The sequence below is a fragment of the Martes martes genome, assembly GCF_963455335.1.
Source record: "Martes martes genome assembly, chromosome: 10".
Classification (NCBI taxonomy): domain Eukaryota; kingdom Metazoa; phylum Chordata; class Mammalia; order Carnivora; family Mustelidae; genus Martes; species Martes martes.
In genome coordinates, this window is record NC_137898.1 from 55,616,991 (window position 1) to 55,634,719 (window position 17,729).

The 17,729-nt window shown below is 47.9% G+C and overlaps 2 protein-coding genes across 2 annotated transcripts; both read left to right on the forward strand.

Annotated features, from left to right (window-relative positions):
* Window positions 1–1,345: 1,345 nt before the first annotated feature.
* Window positions 1,346–3,389, forward strand: UBQLN3 (ubiquilin 3; the record flags this gene model as incomplete). Its single annotated transcript, XM_080815006.1, has 1 exon — window positions 1,346–3,389. Exon 1 carries the CDS (start codon window positions 1,422–1,424, stop codon window positions 3,387–3,389), a length of 1,968 nt encoding a protein of 655 aa, XP_080671132.1. The 5' UTR covers window positions 1,346–1,421.
* A 9,709-nt stretch (window positions 3,390–13,098) lies between these two features.
* LOC308350858 (ubiquilin-1-like) lies at window positions 13,099–14,727 on the forward strand (the record flags this gene model as incomplete). Its single annotated transcript, XM_080816325.1, has 1 exon — window positions 13,099–14,727. The coding sequence occupies one exon, from the start codon at window positions 13,099–13,101 to the stop codon at window positions 14,725–14,727; it is 1,629 nt and encodes a 542-aa protein (XP_080672451.1).
* Between the last annotated feature and the right edge of the window lie 3,002 nt (window positions 14,728–17,729).

Below are 17,729 nucleotides of genomic sequence, written 5' to 3' on the forward strand. Positions count from 1 at the left end.
TGACTTAATGTTTTATTTCTCCTCAATTTCCTTTGTGGAACACATCTAATAGTCCAGATTTGTAAATATGTAGTGCCCATGCCTTGGTCTTTTTATACCTTTATCCTGTTACTATACCCACTAATCTTATGATTCTAAATACTCTGCCAATGCTGATGAATTGCAGACTCACAATAGTGAACTCCCTCCCTTCATGTCCATTTGGGTATAAGATAAACATCCCAAATGTATGTAACTCTGAACTCTGGGTTTTCCGTTTAAAACTTTATTCCCTGGGACACCTGGGTGGCTCAGTTGGTTGAGTGTCTGCCTTTGGCTCAGGTCATGATCCCAGGTTTCTGGGATCAATTCCCACATCAGGCTCCTGGGGAGCCTCTTCTCCCTATGCCTCCCTCTCTCTCTGTCTCTCATGAATAAATAAATAAAATCTTTAAAACACACACACACACGCACATGCACACACACACACAACTTTATCCCTTGGTCTTTTTTTTTTTTTTTTTAATCTCAGTAAGTAGCCAATCCATTCTTTGAGTTCTTCTGGGGAACAACAATAATCTTTTTAAAAAGTAAAATAAAAACTTTGTGTCATTTTTGGTCCATCTGTCATACTCTAGATTTTGCCCATCAAAAAGCCAATATACTGAAGATATATAAAAATTCATGGTTACTGTTGAATCAGAGAGAAGATAGAAACATAGAATGCCAGGAAGAAGAACAATTCAGGGTATAGCTGAATTTGGGTCTTCACAGGGACATGGGGGCTAAGCCTTTCCTAACTGCACAATCCAAGGCTGAGTCTCCACACAGGTGTGTGGAAGTAGGCCTCTTGGCCTGTGATGGAAGGGTCAGCCTAGGTCCCTCACTGTGAAGAAGGCATCAAGATAAAGGAAATAGAAGAGGTAAAGTGAGGGGTGGCAGAGTTCCTAAGGATACAGAGCGCCTTGGAGAGGTCTCAAGAATCCATTGTGTAAGGCTGTGATGTCAGTGCTGAGGTCACAGAGGTGACCTGATGGACTGGGTTCCGGCCCAGAAGGCTTCAGGGGTGGCTGTTAGCAAGATGAGGGCGGTTTGGAGCCCTGTATAAGAGGAAGGACGGGGCCACAGCTGACCGGTATGTATGCCCCAACCCAAACCCTTCTTCCCACCTTTGCCTTTCACTCACCAACCATAGACCTCTTTCTCGGGTCATCCAGTCCCCCTTTCCTGACCCGACACCTCTCAGACCCATAAATCTCCACAAGCATCCCGTCCCAGGACCCTTATTGCCCCTTCCATGCAGACTCCCTGTGCTCCCGCCCTGAGACCCCAGGCCCTCTTCCCACACTCCTACTTCGGCCACTGCCCCAAAGGATGATCTCGGTACCCCATCCCCATCCCCCAGCTGTGTCCCCACAGACCTGGGCCTCCTGCTGCCCACCATGGCCAAAAGCGGAGAGGCCCTGCCACAGGGCAGCCCAGCACCGATCCAGGATCCCCACCTCATCAAGGTGACAGTGAAGACGCCCAAGGACAAGGAGGATTTCTCAGTTACAGACACTTGCACCATCCAGCAGCTGAAGGAAGAGATATCCCAGCGCTTTAAGGCCCACCCTGATCAGCTGGTCCTAATCTTTGCTGGCAAAATCCTCAAGGACCCTGACTCACTGGCACAGTGTGGAGTGCGAGATGGCCTCACCGTCCACCTGGTCATCAAGATGCAACGCCGCACCATGGGCACCGAGTGTCCGGCGGCTTCAGTCCCTGCCCCAGCACCTAGCCCTGGCTCATTCCCTCAGCCAAGCTCCATTTACCCAGCAGATGGGCCACCCACCTTTAGTTTAAGTCTTCTCACAGGCCTCAGTGGGCTAGGCCTGACCTCGGGTAGTTTCTCTGACCAGCCCAGCTCACTGATGTGGCAGCACGTCTCTGTCCCTGAGTTTGTGGCTCAGATCATTGATGACCCTTTCATCCAGGGTCTGCTATCCAACACAGGCTTGATGCGCCAGCTGGTTCTTGACAACCCCCATATGCAGCAGCTGATGCAGCACAACCCCGAGATCGGGCATATTCTCAACAACCCTGAAATCATGCGCCAGACGCTGGAGTTCCTACGCAACCCAGCCATGATGCAAGAGATGATGCGCAGCCAGGACCGGGCACTCAGTAACCTGGAGAGCATCCCTGGGGGCTACAATGTGCTTCGTACCATGTACACAGATATTATGGACCCAATGCTTAACGCAGTACAGGAGCAGTTCGGTGGCAATCCCTTTGCTACTGCCACTACTGCTAATGCCACCAGCAGCAGCAGCCAGCCTTCGAGGACAGAGAATCGCGACCCTCTCCCCAACCCTTGGGCTTCCACGTGTGGAGGCTCGGGTGGCAGGCGAGGCAGGCATCCTGGGGACCAGGATGGATCCGAAACTAGAAATAGGGTTCCCAATATTCTGGGTAATATAGGGCTCTATGACTATCTTCAGCAATTACACGAGACCCCCCAGTCCCTGGGAACCTATCTGCAAGGGACTGCGTCCACCCTCAATCCAAGCCAAGAACCACCACAACCAGGAAATCGAATCCCCCCAACCTCGTCCTCCTCCCAGGAACGTGAGTCAGGCCAGCCTCTCCCCAAAGAGTCAGTAGCCATCAAGGGAAAGTCCTCTTGCCCATCCTTCCTGAGATATCCCCCAGAGAGGAGTGCTGGGCAAGATGGAGGCCAAGGCGGTGCAGGGAACGGCTCCGCTGGCCACACCATTAATATGCCTGACCTTATCTTAGGGCTGGGGCGTTCGGCCAACAGGTTGCCATTTGTTCCTTCACCACCTTCCCCCATGGCAGCTTCCCCTGGGATGCCTGAGCATGTCTGGCTCCCCCCACCACCTTATCCAAGATCTCTGAGGCCTTCCAGCATGAGCCAGGTCTCACAGTTGCAAGACGAGATGCGCCGGCAGCTGCCACTGCTCCTGCACCTTCAGGCAGCCTTGACAAACCCTCGCGCCATGCAAGCCCTGCTCCAGATTGAGCAGGGTCTGCAGATCCTGGCTACTGAAGCACCTCGCCTCCTGCTCTGGTTCATGCCTTGCCTGGCAGGCCTGGGAAGTGTGGCAGGCAGTACAGAGTCTAGAGAGGGCACCCTTACGCAGGAGGATCCCTCTCTAGCCCCAGCTTCCGAGGTTCCCCCAGCACAGGGCTCTGCAGAGCTGGGCCTCCATTCCACTCCTCTCCTCCAGATGTTGCAAGCTCTAGCTGGTGCCAATCCCCAGCAGCTGCAGCCCGAGACTCACTTCCGGGTGCAGCTAGAGCAACTGCGGGCAATGGGCTTTCTGAATCCCGAAGCCAATCTCCAGGCCCTCATAGCCACTGGGGGTGATGTGGATGCTGCTGTGGAGAAGCTAAGGCAGGCATAGGAGCCCTTTTTGTTCAAACCATATCTTTTTCTCTGTGCCCTTTCCCCGTATCCCACGACCTTAACTCCCCCATTCTTGAATGCAGCTGCACACTATGAACCAAATCCACTATGATGCCCTTTACTGCGGAGACAATGTTGTTCCAGAGTCAATGAGGAAGAATGAGAGCCAGAAACAGGGTGGGGGTGCTGTGAGTGACCCAACCACTCCTGCCACTGTACCATCTTGGGGCCCCAGTCTGAGCTCTGCTTATGCCTATCTTGAGATGCAATTACATCCAATCTCCAGTGTGTGCTGCAGCCTGAGTCCCAATTCTTTGTGGGCTGGGCAGGGGGGAAAGGGGACGGTATGGGAGAAAAACAACAATGAGAGCTGGGTCTGCATGGGTGGGAGGGAAAGCTCAAAGGTTTGAGTTTCAAAGATTCATGGAGAACAAAGGAGGGTGAGCTGAGACCCACAGCGCTCCTGGTGTCCTTCCAGAGGTCCCCCAGATCTTGCGTCGTGTAGGAGCTCCCACCCTGTCCTCTGTTTTTGGAACATGAATGCCCCTGCAAAGTAAGCATGGTTAGTTATTTCTATCACCCCTGAAGACTATCCCACAGGTGCCTCTCACTTTCTGGATTGGGGGCTGATTCATGAGTAGATAGGGAGCCTCAAGAATTCAGGCTGAGTTCCAAGATAGCCTAATCTCGCCAAGGTTACAAAAGTACTGTCCCTGATGGACACAGTTTGTCCTGGTTGTCATCTTTCTTGCAGCTGCCAGCTCAGAAATGGAGTACTCACCCCGTGCTCAGCACTCTGCTCGTAGTTAGAGAGGCAATGTGACACAGAGACATGATCCTCCTTCAGGAGGCGATGGTCTGGGGGCACAGAGCTTTCAAACTGTATGTGAGGACTCCTTATTATACAGAAAACAAGCTGTGAAAGGTGCTGCAAAGAGCGGGAGCTGGGGAGAAGCACACGGGCCGGATCTTGTCTGGGGAGACAGGGAAGGCTTCCTGAGTCCGCTCTCCAAGCCGAAATCTTAAAAGCGGTAAGAACGAAGTGGCCAGACATGTGATGGGAGAAGGGAGAGCATCCCAGCAGAAGAGCCAGGAGGGGCAAAGGTGCTGAGGCAAGCTGTGTTCGACACACAGGAGGTGCCCTTGGCCTCTCAGACTAAAGTCTTGTTTGCACTCAGGGGTGCTTCCTGTGACCCGAGTACTTCCAGGGTAAAAGTGATACAATTCATGAATCAAGTGAACAGAGCAGGCCTCACCCACAGGAGTAAATATTCCGGAGAAGTGCACAAGCATACAGGGCATATTCATACTTAAATGCACCCTGCCATGACCCGGCTCTGTATATGTGTTCAAGCATCCGCACAGAACATGGTCTGCTAAAGGCTGATCTCAGAACAGAGATGTAAATGCAAACATTAACCTTCTATTGCTGTCCAGGGAAGGAAATGGGCTTTGAGGGAGGGGACTGCTGTGGTAAAAGTGGTCATGGTGTGTGCTTAAATATCAGAGACTCAGGACTGGGGGTCCTTTTAGGAACTTGGAGAGACACAGTCTCCACCCAGGACCCAGGACACTTGCACCAAACTGCCTTACCTGTCAGCAGTCAGCATGCAATAGAGATGAAATGAGCATTGGGGGCAACTTTCTCCCACTGCTTTGGGTCTTAAACTCTAGGTAAAGCAGGATGCTTCAAGCTCCCCTTCTATCACCTCTTCCCTCCCTCACCTCAATGGGGGGAGCTGTTCAGATCAAAGAACTGCTGTTTATGGCAGTGCTAGTAGGGAAGGCAGGGGAAAATCTTGCCTCTCTGTTTCCTGGAACCAGTAAGGCAGCTGCTGTGGGACTGCCTCTGACTGGGGAAGGTGTACCATGAAATCTCTAATTTTTATCTTCCAAAGGCCAGGTAGGCCTGAGAAAAAGCCTCAGGGAAAGATTGCTTTCATTCACCTTTCATCTGGGCCAAAGAATGCATGAGGGCTCATTTGAAGTAAATACCAGGACAGGCATCAGTTGGGAATCTGGGTCTAAGCAGGTGGGAATCCTGACTAGGGAGGAGAGTGTTCACTGAATGTTTTCAGGCCATATGTCAGGAGAGCCCTGGACAGTGGAATCTTCACTCTAGCTTCATCAGAGACTGAACTCAGCCGCATCTCTGGCTCCATGGTGGTGTCCAGGAGAAGAGGGTTCCCAGGATGGGGAAGGTCACTGTCGTCAGCCTAGGTTTCCGCCTGAATGTAGGGCCTGGCCCATGGGAAGCACTCAGTAAAGACTGACTGAATGAATGGTGAATTATGAGTGAGGAGACGAGCAACCAAAAGAGAAAGAGATTAGGAAGACGAAGCGATGTGAACTGGTAAAAGTGCAGACCAGGACGGTGATTGGGCTTGGGGACTGCTGGAGTTTGGGGAGGAAGGTTGATGTGACCAAAACAGCAAGCTTCTCCAGATGTCCCATTTGCTCTCTGCTGTGACTCTCACCCTCTGTCAGGAGGTCGAAATCCAGGACCTCTGCCTGGGGAGGACCCACAACGGGCATTGTGTACGTGCAGAAGAGAAGCAGGGTCAGTTTGGGTGATACTGGGTCTAGTGCCTGGCTCCCCGCCAAAAAAGATGTACCCTTTCTTCAAACCAAGGGAAGTGTTAGAAAGGAAAAAGAGAGAGAGAGAGAGAGAGAGAGAAGAGGAAGGAGGAGGAGGAGGGGGCAGAGGAGAAGCATTGCTGTCTGTAATGTGATATCACATAGCCAGCCAGGCAGGAGGACAAGAAGTTAAGACCAAGGCGTTAGTCAAACAACAGGAAGTGAGTTTATGCACCTGTTCTTTTTTTTTTTTTTCCAAGTTATGAAGGAACCTTTTGCAACTCATTAGTTTAACCAATATTTCCTGAACATTTCCTACATGCCAGAAACTATGCTTGGTGCTAGGAATTCAATGGTCAGCAAGATAGATATGGTTCTTGCCCTAAGTTGCTTACAGTAATAGTGGAGATAAGAGACTTCCAACAAACAAATGAGATAGAAGTAACAGCTAACAGAGCACTCATTGAGAACAAGGCACTGTTCAATAAACTTTGTGCCTATTCACATTTAATTCTTACAACAACCCTATAAAGTTGGTAGTATCATTAACCAATTTTTACAGATAGGTAAAGGAAGGCATAGGAATGTTACATGTCTTACCCAAGGTTGCACAGCTAGGAAGTGGAGTTGGAGCTGGGATTTGAACTCATGTTTCTAGAGGCCACACTTAATCTCTATTTCATTGCAAAATAAATTTTGAATTATAATAAATTTCATGTGGGAAATGAACCAGGAAATTTTATAGTGCACTTAGAGGGACGAGGGATATATATTTAGAAGAGTGGTCAGAGTGTATCTCTCTGAGGGAGTGTTTCTGCAAAGACTTGAAGAGTAAGAGGAAGCCAGCCATTCAAAGAGCTGGGGGAAGAATGTTCCAGGCAGAGGGAAAGTGTAAAGGAGTTCCCTAAGTTAGGTTAGAGTTCAACACATTTGAAGAAAAAGGAAAGAAGGCCAGTGTGTCCAGATTAGTGAGAATAATGGGGAGAGAATTCTTCAAGGTGAGGTGGGAGAGAGAGCAGACAGAATGCTGCAGGGCTCTGTTGCCTTGCACCAAAGGTGGAGTGTGGATTTCTTTCTCCTCTCTGTGGAGCATGAATGAGAGGCTGGTAGGGGTGGAAACCAAGTCAAGACAGAAGATCCTAGGGGCACCTGGGTGGTTCAGTCATTAAGCATCTGCCATCAGCTCAGGTCATGATCCCGGCGTCTTGGGATCGAGTCCCTCATCAGGCTCTCTGCTCAGCGGGAAGCCTGCTTCTCCCTTTTCCAACGCCCCACCCTCCCTTGTATTCGTCTTTCGCTGTCTCTCTCTCTGCTGTGTCAAATAAACAGATAAAATCTTTAAAAAACAAAACAAAAGACAGAAGATCCTGCTGTCATCCAGGTGAAGGATGGTGTTGCCCTTAGACTGGGGCTGTCCACAAGGGCATATGGCAAGAAGCGGACAACTGAAGAATTTTTGGAAATAGCACTGACACACCCTTGTGATAAGATTAGATGTCCAAGGTTAAGGAAAGGGAGGAATTGGAGACTCACTTACTTAACCAGCTAACATTAATTGAACACACTCTCTCTGACAGGTTCTGTCCTGGATGCTAGAGATGGGAGGTGTTCTAGATCACAGCCCTGCCTTGTGAAACCAAAAGAGAAGAGGCAGATACACTACATAATGGAATTTCAAGAAAAGAGAAGGTTAAGAAACAGAGTAAGGAGACAGAGATTGACAGGTGGACCCTTCTGGGATTGTAATCCCCAAGCACATCACTCCAGAGAGCCTTTAAGCAAATTGATGAATAAAGGGAGTGAGCAAGTGAAAGTCAGGACCTCAAGTTCCCAGACAAATGGGATGTCAGTTAAAAAGCAGACAGGATGTTTATAGCAGCAATGGCCACGGTCGCCAAACTGTGGAAAGAACCAAGATGCCCTTCAACGGATGAATGGATAAGGAAGATGTGGTCCATATACACTATGGAGTATTATGCCTCCATCAGAAAGGACGAATACCCAACTTTTGTAGCAACATGGACAGGACTGGAAGAGATTATGCTGAGTGAAATAAGTCAAACAGAGAAAGTCAAGTATCATATGGTTTCACTTATTGGTGGAGCATAACAAATAATATAGAGGACAAGGGTAGATGGAGAGGAGAAGGGAGTTGAGGGAAATTGGAAGGGGAGGTGAACCATGAGAGACTATGGACTCTGAAAAACAACCTGAGGGTTTTGAAGGGGCGGGGTGGGAGGGTGGGGGAACCAGGTGGTGGGTATTAGGGAGGGCACAGATTGCATGGAGCACTGGGTGTGGTGAAAAAACAATGAATACTGTTACGCTGAAAATAAATAAAAAATTAAAAAAAAAAAAAAAAGCAGACAGGAGGGGGCGCCTGGGTGGCCTAGTGGGTTAAAGCCTCTGCCTTCAGCTCAGGTCATGATCTCGGGGTCCTGAGGTGGAGCCCCGCATTGGGCCCCCTGCTCAGTGGGGAGCCTGCTTCCCCCTCTCCCTCTCTGCCTGCCTCTCTGCCTACTTGTGATCTCTCTCTCTTTGTCAAATAAATAAAATCTTATTTTAAAAAAAAAAAAAAAAGCAGACAGGAGCAGGGTGTGTTCCAGAATACAGTAATGGTGCTGTGCCCAGGGCAGAGTGTTTCAGAGATGGGTCAGGGAGTCAGCCCGGGGCCAAATTATCAGAACATTCTAGACTTGGTAAGGCATTTAAATGAATCCAAGTATCACAGGAAAACCTTTGGTGGTTTTGTGTAAAGACGTGAGGTTAATTGATCTGTATTTGCTACTATGGGAAGTAGTGACTTTAATGGACCAAGAGAGGAAGTAGGGAAACCAACTAGGAGGCTATTTAAAACGTCAAAGTGGGGTACCTGGGTGGCTCAGTCAGTAAAGCAGCTGACTCTTGACCTCAGCTCAGGTCTTGATATCAGGGTGGTGAGTTCAAGCCACGCATTTGGCTCTACACCCAGTGTGGAGCTTAAAAAAGAGAGAGAGAGAGACAGAGAAAAGAGAAAAAAAAAAAAAAAATAAAAAAAATAAAAAGAAAAAAAGTGGAGGTGATCAGAGTCACATCACGTGTCGAAGAAAGAGCCCTGAATAATTACTGATAAATTAATTGTGTGAGAAGAAAGGACTCAGGGGGTGATTCCTGTGTTTCTGGCCTGAACAACTAAATGAACGATGGTCTGAGAAGGGAGAAGGGGCTGGGGGGAGCGGTAAGTGGAGCTTCTTATCTGACATGAGCTGTCTTGCTTGTAAAACTAACTGAGATAGAGAATTCTATGGGAGAAACAGGTTTGTGGAGAGAGAGACAGGATTATGTGATTCCATTCATCAGGACAACCAAGGACTGTCATATATGCTTGCTCCATGTTCACCTATTGCTGGACATTTGTTTAGGTGAGCAAAACACCACAAACTGCTATGGCAATAAATTAGGGTCTGTGTCTTTAATTCAAATTCCCTGTCTCCCTCCTTAACTCCCTCCTTCCCACCTTCTCTTTCTTCTTTCCTATGTTTTTTATTTAGTGTTTGCTAGCAGTGGGGTTACGAAAGCAAATAAGATAAGGTCCCTGTTCTCGTAGAGCTTATATTCTAGTAAAGGGACACGGAAACATAAATGAACAGTAAAGAAGAAATAATGACATAAAGGTAAGTTCTATGCAGATAACTAAAATAGACTGATAAGATACGGAATGGTTGGGAAGGGCTTTGTGAAGAGACAATTTGAAAGGTAAGAAGGATGAGCCTTGTAAAGATTAGGTGGACAAGCATTAAAGCCCTAGGGAACAGCAATTGCAATGGCTTTAAGGATGGGAAGGCACTTGGCCTGTTTCAGAGATAAAAGGGAGGCCAGTGTGGCCAAGTTTTGTAGAAAAGGAGAAAATCATTATCAGGAAGTCCAGGAGATGAGCAGGAATCCAACCAGGGGAGGCTTTGTAGCTAGACAAGGAGTTTGGATTTTATTGCAAAAGTAACATGGAGGTAGTCTTTGTTACTCCCCTCAGAGGGTCTTTTTGGTTTAATTGAAGAAATGAGATTATCATAAACCATACTTGGCTCAAATCTACTCAGTGTATTATAGGGGGGAAAGCACAGCTCACTAACAGAATCAGGCGTTTCTCTCTCTTTTTAAAGACTTTATTTATTTGACAGACAGAGATCACAAGTAGGCAGAGAGGCAGGCAGAGAGAGAGAGGTGGGGAAGCAGGCTCCTTGCTGAGCAGAAAGCTCAATGCGGGGCTCGATCCCAGGACCCTGAGACCCTGAGACCATGACCTGAGCTGAAGGCAGAGGCTTAACCCTTAGGCACCCCATCAGACATTTCTCTTTTAATGGGAATCCCTATAGCACTTCCTGTTCAGTTAGCCTGGCCACCAGGAGCCATCTTCTCCCAGGTGACAGCTCTGGTTAAAAAAAAAAAAAATTAAACTCTCACTAGATCTTTCGGAAGCAAACTGCTGACAAGAAACACTGTAACTGCATATTATACTGAGCTTTTTGGGGACCCTAGGTGGCTCAGTCAGTTAAGTGTCTGCCTTTAGCTCAGGTCCTGGGATCTCAGGGTCCTCAGGATCCTGGGGTTGAGCCCCATGTCAGGCTCCCTGCTCAGTGGGGAGTCTGCTTCTCCTTCTCCCTCCCCCTGCTTGTGCTTTCTCTGTCAAAGAAACCTTTAAAAAATGCTGAGCTTTTCATATAGTTTGATGTCTAATAAAACTATTCTTAGAATGGGAAAACATTAGCCAATCTCTGAAAGATATGGGAATATAATATGTTTCCTGGAAATTAGATCTTACTACAATATACTTTAAATCAGGTGCATAAAGTCAGCGTTTTATTTAATCTAGTTGGAGTCCTGGGTCTAACAGAAGATACCACACTCCCCTCCCCAGTCTGCTTGGAATTGTCTCTAGCATTTGCAGCTGAACAGGTCTCTGGACATTTGGTCAACCCTGACAGGCAACATCTATTCTCCGTGTCTCTCAGTCTAGTTATGGACCTGACCACCGGATGTGCTGAGGATTGGCAGTGACTGTACTGTTGAAATCATACTCAATATTTGACAGATGTCTGTTCTGTATCGAATGCTTTGGATTGAACTTTATATGCATTATCTCTTTCAATCTTCAAGCAAATCTGTGAAGAACTACCATTTTATAGATGATGAAATCCTGGCTTAAAAGGGGTAAATGACTGGTTGAAGGTTATTAAGTGGTAGGAGTGGGATTTAAACCAGGGCTATTTTCCTCTAGCAAGTCTGTATTCCCCCTTTTTTGTCCTAAGTGGTAAGTTTTCAACTGATTAAATAAATTGCAAGTTGCTTGTTTTATTTTCCAATTATAAAAGGAATTTAGGTGCAATATAAAACATTTCAATGATGTCTTCTCAGGAAGGATGAAGGGGATTTTTGTGTTGAAGAACTCAGTGGACAGCATGTGCAGGGCTCCCTCCCTGAGACACAGGGTGTACATGGACTCGCAAGGGCTGTCAGTGGGTGCATGGGAAGGAGACATTCCAGGTCCTGACAATAGAGCCTGAAAGAGAGGAGTGAAGGGATGCTTCACCTCACAGGCTATGCAGGAGGGAACACCACCACCCTGGAAACACGAGGTATGAGAAGGCAATTCTGGATAACTCTCTCCCGAATGTTCTTCACCTCCTGTTATGTCTTAATTTATTAGTTAATGAAAAGCCAGGAACATTAGTTTGAAAATCCAGTTCTGCTGGGTGAAACTCAGAAAATTCCCCAAAGGAATTGGTTTTGCTAATAATACTCATGTGGTAGAAGTTGTTCTGAGATCTGGACATTCCGGGAAAGGCCTACAAGACTGTCTGCTGCCAGCCAGCCACGAGGCTCACTCTATGAAGTTTCCTCAGATTGAGAAGATCTTTTAGACTCAGGAATTACAACTTATCAGAATCTTGGTATTGGTCAGGTACAGGAGACACTGACTCAGACTGGCCCAGGTTTAAGAACATCTATCAATATCTTGTAGTAAAGGGCTCTAGAGGCTCGTGTTTCCCACATCCAGCACGACCTTCTGAAGATGCTATTATAGACAGCCAAGTGCTAATTTTGTAGTCCTTGGAAATTCCAGAACCAGAAAAAGTGCCAAGGATATAATGGCAAATGCCTGGCAGCCTGATGTATCCATCTTCATGTAAAAAATACAGTGGGTGCAGATTTGACAGACTTTACCTGGGGTCCCACCTGCCTGGAGTGACCAAAACAGTGCCTTAGAAAATCATAATTTTTCTGCTTTTGCAGCTGAAATATGTCAGCTTCTAAGCGACAGTTTTCCTCTTCAAATAGATCTTAAATCTAACCACTGTTAAGTCATAAAGACCTAGAGTAAAATTATTACTTTCTTATAATTTATTTTGCCTCAGCTCTAATCCCGGGGACTTGAGATCATAGTTTCTGTCTTTGAGAACAACTTAGTCCAGAATTTCTACGGGAACATGCTGTTTTCCTTAGAACTGCGTGGATGGGTTACTCAGCCTGCTGGGCCTTGGAGACACAAGCTGCCCTCAAGCTCCTGCTGAGGCTGAATGGACTACCTGTACACATCTTCATTCTATTCATATGGAAACAAGGGAACTTGTGGTTTTGACTGGGCCATGGTCAGTATTCAGCCCATTCAGCGCAAGGCAGGTGACTAGAACCAGCACTTCCTGAGCCAGTTCTCAGACCCGTACTTTCCTACTTAGCTATACTCGTTCACCAGTCTCAGGTGGTATGATTTTCAACAGTGAAATAGGCTGGTGCACAACAGGTTTCTAGACAGAAACATTTAATTTTTCTCTATTGCTCTTTAAGTCAAATTGTGAAGAGAGCCAACCTCCTGCAGGTAGGAGAGACCTCTGCCCTTCCCCCATGCGGGTCTACTTCTTAACTGTGACCTCATCACTGATGTCATTTCCCTTAAGGCTGGCCCTGGAGAAGGACAGCCAACACCTCTATGGGAGCCAGATGACCTCGAGGCTACGTTAGGAAGTGGTGTCTGGAGGTTGTGGGTGAGTGGACCTTACTCAACACCTACTGGTCCCTGCACCAAGGTGTGCTTACTCCTGCACCTGGGGTTCGACAGGTCCTCGAGTGGTCCTGCATTCCTCTTTTGAAGAAATATGGCTCGGGCTAGGGAAGAAGCAGGGGACAGCCAGCTGGTGTCTGGTAGGGAGCTGTCATCACACATCATCAGAGTGTCTGTCAAGACCCCACAGGACTGCCAGGAATTTGTGTTGGCAGAAAATAGCAGTGTCCACCATTTTAAGAAACAGATCTCCAAACGCCTTCATTGTGACAGCGACCGATTGGTGCTCATCTTCACTGGAAAGATCCTCCGGGATCAAGACATCCTGAGCCAGCGTGGCATCCTGGATGGCACTACAGTCCACTTGGTGGTGAGGACCCATCTGAAAGGAACTCTGCCTGGTCCTGGAACTCTGTCAGGCCCTACTGGCCACCGCATGCATCGTTCTGAACCATCCACCTCGGAGAGCGGTGGGATGCTGGCCAGGCTGGGCCGGCTGGCCCGGAGCTCGCCTGAGCTGGCCGACTTTCTTGGCCAGCTGGCTCAACTCCTGATGGCTGCACCTGAGTCGGTGGTGCAGTTCTTGGAAAGCCCTGTGGTTCAAGGCCTGGCAAATGAGAAACCAGCCAATGCTAGCCATGCTCCTGAATCCTCAAGGCTAGTACAGAAACCTGAACCAGCTCTTAAGGCTCTGGAAACCTTGCAGAACCCGTCCTGGCAGCAGGAACTCCTGCAGGAAGATAAGCGGGGGCTAGAGGCATTGAAGGTGGTGCCAGGGGGTGACAATGCCATGCGTCCAGTCTGCTCTGATATCCAGAAGCTCATGCTCTTCACTCTGGCCCCACTGGTTACCTCCAAAGGCCATAACCCAGGTTCAGAGCTTTGCAAAGAGGAGGCCAGTGCTCACATCAATACTGACACTACTGCCACCATCCCCACAGCCTTGGCCTCAGTCAGGCCATTGGCACAGAAGGTCAGGGTACGAGATGTTACCCAGGCCAGGTGCGTGGCCTCAAATCAGGCCAATTCAGGATGTGGGACTGGTGTGCCAGATGTCAACTCAAGTCAGGATCTTCTCTCCCAGGAGATCCAGCAGCCTGTAGGGAGAGCCCCTCTCACCAGTCAGCTGAGACCCTCACCCTCTGCCTTGCATAGAGCCTTGCATGTCCTGCAGCAAAATCCAGCTCTGCTACACCAGTTGGCAACTGGAAGCTCCCTGCGACATCATATGCCACTACTTCCCATCCTGACCAACCCACATGCACTGCAGGCATTGATCCAGATAGAAAAGGGCCTGCAGACACTGTCCAAGGAGGTGCCTGGGCTGGAACCTTGCTTATGGGGCCCAGGTAGGTCACATGGGAAGAGAGAACCCCCTGAAACCATGGGTGGAGGGCAGAGTCAGAGAGCAGATTCTGTGCAGCCCATCTTGGCCATTCTTCAGCTTCTCCATGCATTGTCCAATGCCTGCTTCCAGACCACACAATCTTCATTATCCTCATCCCTCCTCATTGAAGGCTGCTACCAGCAAGAACTGGAGCATCTGAAGGCCATGGGTTTTGCTAATCATGATGCCAATCTACAGGCCCTCATGGCCACAGGAGGAGACATTCATGATGCCATTGAGAGGCTGCTGGGGGTACCAGAGGCCCAGGTCCCTCCAGTGGATGCCCACAGTGGAGAAGGAGGAAAAGGAAGGGGAACTGGAAGGGAGGGGAAGTAACATATTTTGAATTCCTCTCACTCAGATCATGTGCACACTTGAACAGCCCCCTCCCTCACTGCCCAAGCCTGTTCTACATTAAAAAAATTGCTTGGATCTCGTGTGTGATGTCAGTTTGGGGGTAGGTGGGTGAAGAGAATGCTGTTTGGGAAAGAGACTGATCATGTTATAGGGTCTTGGGTCTGGGCTGCACATATTCTCATACTCCTAATCTCAGAGTGTTTTCCAAATTTAAATGTGAGGTGGGGATGTCCTGACTGTTTTCAGCAATCTAGTTTTTCACCAACATTGTCATCATCATCACAAGCCACCTCTGGTCCAACTCCAGAGCGACTCTGAAGGAATCCTGGATTTTGCTCTCCCGGGAAGCCACTCTCCCTTTCACCAAGTATCTCCGTCTTCAGACCCAGTCTCTCCATATTATGGAAAGCCTGGCCAACCCCGTTCTCAGCTCGGGCTCTTTCTCTCTAACCTGCTTGTGTTAGGTTCCGTGCTTTGTGAGTTGAACCCCCACTACTTCTTAAGCCTCATCCTCTCCTCCTGGGCAGGCTTCTTCCTTTCACACTGTAAAATGCTTGACTCTGCTTCCCTCTCAGCCACCAAACTTCTCTCTCCTTTCATCTCTGAATTTCTCAAAAGTGATCCCATCTCCCCATCCTCTGTAGTCAGACACCCCCAGGGTGGTGTAGAAGCTTTCTCAAAACTTTCTCATTCCCCATCTTCTCAATTTTTTTCAATTTTTTACAGAATCTGATATACTGACCCATATTTATTTAAGCTGCTTTATTTAATCTATTTTCTTATCCATTTTTTGGTTTTGTTTTTATAGAGTGGTGCTTCCTGAGAGTATGTTACATTTATTCTTTCTCTATTAATCTCTCAGGAAGTTTGACCATACCTTTGGCTGTGACTCTTAACATCTGTGTTCGTGGTTCCTTCATCTCTGAGTCTATTTTTACTTTCCAAGGCCTACCAGCCTTCTCTTGGGTGTCACAGAGGAACCTCTGGCTCAGCATGGCCAGATGTAGTTCAACATCTTTCCCCGGGCCCCATTCCAACTCTACATTCTGGGGTCCCTGTGTCTTGGTGAAAGTCCCCAATATTTTCCCAATCCACCCAGTCTCTTCTGTAGACTCTGATCAGTTATTGAGGTGATTCACAGTATAGGCACATGAAGTGTGCCCCAGGGGACCAAGGGCCATATGAAACTGTGCAGCAGGATACCACCTGATGAAAGAGAGGTGGGAAGCATATTGGAGGCATTACTTTAGGGACACCAGGGACTGTAGATTCAGAGCCAACCCTAGGGGCCTGGGCTGAAAAACAACTGAATCTCATGCTTCCTGGGGGCTTGGAAAGATGGACATTTCTGAGCTACACACTGTGACTTGTTTTGTGACACTGCATGAGCCTAGAGACCTGAAGATTGTGGCAGTCAGGGACCATGCATAAAATATCTTTGGGACTGCATGGCCCATCAATGATCGTGATACAGAGTTTAATTTTCACTTTCCTGTGGAACCAGGATCTTGGTCTGAATTTCTGAGATTAGTGTTGTACACTAATTCTTCCCAGGGAAGAGTAGGAGTCTGGGGGTGAAGTGGGCGTAATGGGCAGGGCAGTCTCCTGGGCTTCTAGAAGCATGCTTTCTCCTTTATAATGTGGGCTCCTATAACCAGACACCTGAGTGAGATGGGAGATCTTGGCAATAAGGTTAATAGTTTTCCTAGGGACTGGATCCTGCTACCTGCAGTCGTCTAGAAGGCCTATTGGCTTCACGCTTCCCTTCTAGGAACTATTGCATTTTAGCTTCAGGATGATAAAAAAGCCTAAGCGAGAGCTTTAGGGAGTGGAGCTTGCTGTCAGGGCTGCAGAGTCCTCCATCTTTCTGTTATCTATGGTATGTGAAACTTGGAGTTTGGTCAATAAGGGGAAACCATGGGGAAGAAGGCCCTGTGCTGTATCCACAGGGTATCAGTCCAGAGTATAGGCTGCAGCTAGACCCCTGCGCTATGGTGTCAGCAGCTGTGTGATCCTGCACCCCTCCTCTTCTAGTCTCTGCGCTATCCATTTGACCTTTCTCCTTTGAACTCCTCTGAGGCCACAGACATAGCTAGAAGAGGAGGATAGCCCAAGAGTTATGATGAATGTTTGATGAATTTGTGGGTGAGATGAGGGAGCACTAGGCTGCAAGCTATGGGACTTGTACCAGACACATCATTTGCCTATTCATGCACCTGAATTTCCTTAGCAGTTCATCTAGTCCCTTATAGCTCTGTGGTCCTGCAAATCTAGTCCAGAGGTAGGATTTTAAATATTACTATGGGAGTCCAGAGTCCTGAATCCTAGCCCTGACTTTGATACTAACTTCCTGGGTTCCTGACCCCCCACTTTCTTCTAGGGAAAATGTGAGTTTCATAGCAGGTAATTAGTGTGAATGGTGACAAGTTGCCTTTTGAGGGGGACCTTTTGATCAAATGAAGCCAGCATCGTAAGGGGAGCAGGCACAAGACCCACAAAGAAGCATTTCAAGGGCAGAACAGCAGTGCCCTTGCCCATCCCCACCTTCAGCTTGTTTTTATATATTTTTTCTCTGTTCCTGAAATCATTACACTGCCGGGTCTCTTTACCATTTACTACCTCAAGAGACAAAGTGTCTTCACTTTTGTTGCTCTGTGTACATGCAGGTTGGTGTCCTCACACATATTGTATTCTGGATAACGCAGGAGTTATGGCCCATATAGATGCATAACCTTAGGAATATTAGCGTCTCTGAGTCACAGACTCTTAATTTAAATTGCAGGTGATAATCACATTTTGAATTATTGGGAGCAGTAATTGGGGACTTACTTGGGTATTTTAGAACTGAGGTAACTAGGGCAAAAGAGGGCTATCAAAAAAGCAATCTGGATTTTGACCAGGTCTCTATGATTCCTGAATGAGGGATAATTTTATGGATAAAAGGAAAGGGACTTCCAAATGGAAGACCAGAGGAGGGATGG